Source organism: Protopterus annectens, chromosome 3.part1 (genome assembly GCF_019279795.1).
Source record: "Protopterus annectens isolate FY-2018-M chromosome 3.part1, PAN1.0, whole genome shotgun sequence".
In the NCBI taxonomy this organism is placed as follows: domain Eukaryota; kingdom Metazoa; phylum Chordata; order Ceratodontiformes; family Protopteridae; genus Protopterus; species Protopterus annectens.
Genome location: NC_056732.1, coordinates 1,118,203,949 through 1,118,210,257, shown reverse-complemented (window position 1 = coordinate 1,118,210,257; position 6,309 = coordinate 1,118,203,949). Strand labels below are relative to the sequence as shown.

Genomic DNA, 6,309 nt, shown 5'->3' with positions numbered 1-6,309 from the left:
ACAGTATGACCTCCTCTAACACCTGAGGAATAAAGTACTACGTTAAATGACTACAGTGGTGAAAGGAAATAGTGAAAGAGACTTTGTAACTATGCAGGACATGATCAGATGCTAAGAAATAATGTTTACATACTTGTGTATGTTACACACATGCAATGTGATACTATCAAACCTTAATGTGATTTTTGTGATACATGTAATGATGCTACAATAGATTACAAATCGGTTTTGCCAGAAGGAAGTGATTCCTTACAAGATACGAGCTGTTAAGTACTCAACGTTCCAGCTACCAAACATGAACAGCTGAAGAGGTATTACTTTCTCCCATGATTCCTTAAGGAAGAATACATTCCCTTTGTTAACAGAAACTGCTACTCTTTCCATTCAGCTGTATATGTCATTAAATGTTTCTAAAATGTCTCATATTAATTAAATGCAATAAGTCATGCAATTTCTCATATTAATTAAATGCAATAAGTCATACAAATATGTCCATTTTGATTTTACTCCAATGGAGCTCAGGAAGTTCACAGTGCAATTTCCAATGAGAAGAGCCTAAGCCTTTTGACAGAGTCAAATTAAGTCCTTGCATTTCAAACAAATGTTCATATCTCTGGAACCATAGGAGTTATGAAAGAAGTATAAATGTCAAACTCTTGACCACAAACTATTTTTACAGAGGTAATATTCTTTAGAATCTATGTCTTAAACTGAATTTTATGGTCACTGTAACTATTATATTTGTAATATTTTGTAAACAACGTATAATATCTCAGCAAACACTCAAGTTACACACATACTGTCACCAGCACTTTATTCATCTAGCTGTAAATTTTCATATGAGGCTAAGGAGTTCTGTCTGTGTTAGATGGTTGAGATATTTAGAAAAATATGAAAATTTATATATATATATATATATATATATATATATATATATATATATATATATATACATACATATAAGTTAATAACATAAAAACAACTGTTAATATCTATTTACCTGCACTAGACAGAGGTCAAATATTAATGCAGTTGAGTTTGCCATTGTGTAAGCTTTAAGACAAAATCCTTTAAAACCTTGTACACATTGCATGGTTTTGGAATTATTAGTGCAAATATGAACAAGCAATATTTGACGCCTAGAGGTATCAGTAGGAGTAAACTGCAGATGCACCTGGAGGCGTCACTTGGATGTAATGAGTTAACTTGTCTGCATAGCTATTGGATCTCAGAAATAAGTTTACTCTTTGGAACCATTAATTTTACATGTGCATAATACAAAATGAAATTAAATCCTCATTGCAGAGTGATTTCTTGACAGATCTGTCTCTCCCTAGTCTGTGTCTGTTCAGCCAGAAGTTAGAGCAACATTTATAGCATTCCTCTCAAACTGCACCTTAATTTAAGGAAGGTTTGCTCCTTTTGAGTTTATAAAAGTTATATGTTCCACTCTGTTTCACACTGAAAGAGTCTGTCACACATTCATAGTTAAGAATTTTTTTATAAGAAATAACAGTAGTAAATAACACTGAATCATACTAATTAATCATCAGAACTTTTGTTAAATGTGAAAAAAAAACAGTTCTAAACCATGCTGAGTTTCCTAGTTGACGTAGTTAGCAAGAGTTCCACATTTTGCACGTGTTCCACACTGTGAGAGGTAGTGTTTCCCCAGTTTTGAAATGGAAGGTTAAGAGCTATGGATTTCTCAGAACTGAGGAGCTATTGATTTGAGTAAATAGGACTGAACAGATTATTGATAATAAACAAAACACTGAAGACGTTTTTCATTGTAAAACAAAAAAGTGCTTATTTTATCATTGTTTTTCTTTAAATAATTTGTGAATAAAACCACTTTTTAACGAGCACGAGGTATTTCTTGGGCTGTGCAAGAGGAAGTCTGTTTCTTCAGCGTTTGGTTCGTTGGATGTTGTTTTTGTGGAGATCAATGATAATGACAGTGTTTTATTCATATGAAAGGTGAAAACAACCTGTGGTTATGCGAAACAGGCAATGCTACAGAAATTAGTGTGTGTGTGTCTGTGTGTGTGTTTGTGAGAATAACTTCGAATATATACTACAATAAATATGAGGACTAGTCTAAATTGTTTCTTTAAAAAAATCCAGAATACAGATTGTTTTACAGCCTACAATGAGTAAAGGAGTCATACCATTGGGCAGATAAGTGCAAACAGGTTACAGATGTTATCATATAGGTGTATATTTTAACATTACCTAGTGTGTGCATCTGTAAGCATTCCTAATCCATAGCACAGTGGATCAAGCAAGTAACTAAAGGGATAGACCCAATGCATTTTGTTGTTATAGTGTCAATGAAAAAATATCTTTTACATAATAATGAAAAATATAAAGCAAAAGCAACTTCTCAGCTGTACAACCAGCTTTGTTAAAGTCCCTTCAGACTATATCAGACAATTTGTTTAACAGAAACAAACCATCATAATTTTTATATATCTCTTAAAGTTACATTCATCCATTTACTCCTTTTTGCATACCCACTTTACCCTGTTCAGCATTCTCTGGGAGGTACAGTCTATCCTGCCAATCAAAAGATGTAAGGCAGTAAACAAATGCTGGACAGAAAACCAGTCCATCAGAGGATGCAGATCAATACTGCGCATGTATCTATGGGCAGCTCATACTGGTATTCCTTGTGATGTGGGAGGTAACTGGAGCCCCAAGCACAAATCCGTATAGGCACATAAAGGACATGTAGGCTCTGTGGCAGAAGGTACCTCAGCCGTGAACCTAACTAGAGTACCAGGTGATGTCAGGTAGCAATGTTAACCATGCACCACCATGCTGCCTCTATGCTTAAGAACCTTTTGAGATTTAAAACAGAAATGGTAGAGAAACTTGACATAATCTTGATATTCATTTTTTTTAAGAAAAAAGGCACTGGAAAGTAAAACCTGAGGCCTTGAAGAAATGTGATGTGTCAAAGTTCACACACTTCTCCAAAAGTGCTGGTGCATACACCTGCAGTTGTACAAGGCACTAGTGTTTGCAGTCAGCCTGATCTGCACTTGTCATGTTGCTATATAAATTGTGAGCACTATTCCACCTTCCAGATGGCAATTTTACCATCCTCTTTGCCCGATCCACTAAGAACATATCTGTCTTCTGCAGAACACAGCGAAGTGACTGTATCCAAGTGTGCTACAAGTTCTTTTTCCACACTGTACTTCTCCATGTCTACCACATAGATTTTTCCTTTAAGTTTTCCTTGCGATATTCCTGTGCAGCCAACCCAGACCTGAAAGAAAACATAAATCCAGTTACAAAGGGATACAAAGCTACCATATCTTGCTTTGAGAGGTGATTTGTGTTAATGTACTCTGTGAGGACATTTCCAACCTTAAGACAATTAAAACCAAGAGGAAAGAATACTTTCCAAGAAAAGGGAAGAAAATAAGGATCCATAATGACTGGCAGTACAAGCTTTATCACACCATTAAGCACTTTTATCTCTACAAAATAAGCACTGCGACTTCAACAGACAATCAAAGCCATTTGTATCTAAATCAATCACATGATATACTGCTGCAGAAAAACAATCTGAAATATTTATCTGTGACCAATTACTTTTTATCAGAATATCTCAAATCAATGAGTCTCTCTCTCTCTATCACACACACGGTACAGTACAGTACAGTACAGTACAGCACGGTATGAACCAGTCAGGAACTGATCAGAGGATAATTCTGACTGCGTCTGGCTTGGGGGCCCTTACTACTCTGTTACAGACTTTCCATACCTCTCAACTGTCCCTGATTTTGACTCAAATTCTAACTCTGTCCCACTTAATCCCTCCTAAAACTAGTCACTTTTGGAGGAAAGGTGGTGAATTACACATAATGAATAACGACAACAGAGTTATAAACTTCATTTACCTCAGAAAATTTATATTAATTCATATGCTCTGAGTCTGTCAATGTGTCAAGTTAACAGCACTAATATTTTAAATGTGTCCCTGATGTTGTCATGACTTGTTCCTGATTAAGTTGATATTTGTCCCCAATCATTTGAGAGGTCTGGCCTTTGCAAGGAAATAAAACAGTCTAACATAATCAGCACTAGGCATGTCTGTAACATATAAGCTGGTCACAGCATCATTAGATGTGGTCATTACTCTACAGTGCCATACTTCTTGAGGGTATTAACAGTACATAATAACTTTGCCTTCCTTGCCTGCTAACTTTCTCTCTCTCTCTGCCCCTGCCCTAACTCCAACCCTGCACATTACCTTAAGAAAAACCCTTTCCCTAACACTACCACTGATCTCAGGGTTATGGCTGTGAGATGTAGTTCCTGGGGTATAGGGGTTGATTCTCTCAACCTTCATTTGCCTACCGTGTGACCTTGAGCATGTCACTTAACCAGACATTGCCACCTGGTGACCCCTGCAAAGGGACTATATTTTTATTATTATCTAGACAATTACACACAGAACACACAAAACACAAATGCACTACAGTAAAACTATTCCCTGACCTAACCCTGTGTGTGTGTGTGTGTGTGTGTGTGTACACACACACACACACACACACACACACACACACACACACACACACACACACACACACACACACAAACATGCCCTAAAACTATCTCCTTACATAACCTTAACCTGCAGACACACATGCAGAAATAAACACACAGAATGGAGGACTTGCTCTGCCCTGTTCTGTGGATTTGGGAAGAAGACCAGCACATGGATAGACTTGTTTAAAGTTTTGATACCACCTTAGGCACAAACGATGGGTTTGTTCTCAGGCTGACCCTATCCCTATGGAAGACAGTGAAAGGTTCTTTACATGTGAGGGTTTTGTAGTTCATAAACTCTCCTAGCTGATGTAACAGCTGTAAGAAATGTGGTCTTCCAGGTGAGCATCTTTTTCACAGACAGTAGCAGCCAGTTAAAAGGCAGGCAAGTTTAGCTTTTCAAACACATAACTTATATATCATGCTGGAATAGGGTTCCTTCTGCGTGTTCTCAAGTGAATCACCCTTACTGAAAAAGTTTCATGTGGGGGTACTAGAAGATTAGAGGAGCATTATGCAGGCAAGCTGATATTGCAGATGCAGGTACCTTAATTCAGGAACAGGAATGTTACAGTCTAAATACACCTGACAAGTATTGGAATACTGTGATGATGTCTGCTTTCGCAGGGTTAGTGTCTTTGCTGTAACACCAACTGGAAAATCTTTTCCATTTTGTCAGGCATGACTTCTTGATTTTGGGCTTTCTTGCTTTCCTTAAAATGGAGACCATGTCCTTAAGATAGGATGTAGTCATAGGTGTCAAAACCCAGTCCTTCAGGTAGTTAACTTGAGGGTGTATAGGGGGGGTGGGGGGTGAAAGACAGATCCCTTGACTTGACTGAGGAGATGTACCTCCTGTGGTACAGTGTGGAATCTCTCCTCACTGAGAGTCAGAAGGAAGGACAGCCAGTGCTGTCTCAGCCAGAACGGGGCCACTAGGATCATGATGGGTCTTTCTCCTCTGGGTTTTGTTAGTATCCTGGGAATCAGAGGTAAGGGTAAGAATGCATAGATGAACCAGTTTGTCCAAGTAAAGGAGAATGCATCTATTTCCACACTCCTTTCTGTTGTGTTCTGGAGCAGAACTCCTGTATTTGCTTGTTGTAGAGAGAGGCAAACAGGTCTATTGAGGGGATCCCCACTGTATAGTCAGATCCAAGAAGCAAGCTATGAAGGTTAACCCTATCTCTTGAGCCAGCATCCAAATTGTTCGGGCAAGGCTGTATAGATAAGACACAGTTTTTGCCTTGTTTGTTTATGGACCACATAACTGTAGTGTTGTCTGTCCAAATTTGCAGTGTCCCTGGGCATTAGTTTTGCTGAAAAGCAGTTATGGCCAGGTAGACTGCTAATACCTCTTTTTAATTTACATGCAACTTTCTCTACTGTGGGGGCCAAATGCCCTGCACCTTCAGGAGACCTAAGTGGGTTCCCCAAGCTGCGTCTGAACTGTCGATGGTAATGGTCCTGCCTGCTTCTGGCAAAGTGCAATTTGCCCCTGGGTTCAACTGTATGGTGTTCATCCATCATAGGAGTCCCTTTTTCATGCATGGAAGGAGGGACAGTAGGGTTTTCAAGGGTTGGGAGTGCTGTTCCCAGGCATTTTTCAGAAGCCATTGGAATTTCCTCATGTGCAGCTTTGCAAATGAGATCATGAGAATGCAGAATGCAATGTACCCCAGTATTCTCAGGAATTCTCTTGATAGCATGTTTTGGAAGGAGACCAGTCAAGTAGCCTGTCAA

General features: G+C 38.5%; 1 protein-coding gene across 1 annotated transcript in view; it reads right to left on the bottom strand.

The window, feature by feature from the left end:
* Positions 1-1,485: 1,485 nt before the first annotated feature.
* The window catches only part of LOC122798379 (DENN domain-containing protein 3-like), a 1,373,701-nt gene continuing 1,368,877 nt past the window's right edge, over positions 1,486-6,309 (bottom strand). The window contains exon 25 of the mRNA XM_044067263.1: positions 1,486-3,277. Coding sequence (XP_043923198.1) covers positions 3,077-3,277 — 201 coding nt within the window. The 3' untranslated portion in view covers positions 1,486-3,076. The remainder of the gene's footprint in view (positions 3,278-6,309) is intronic.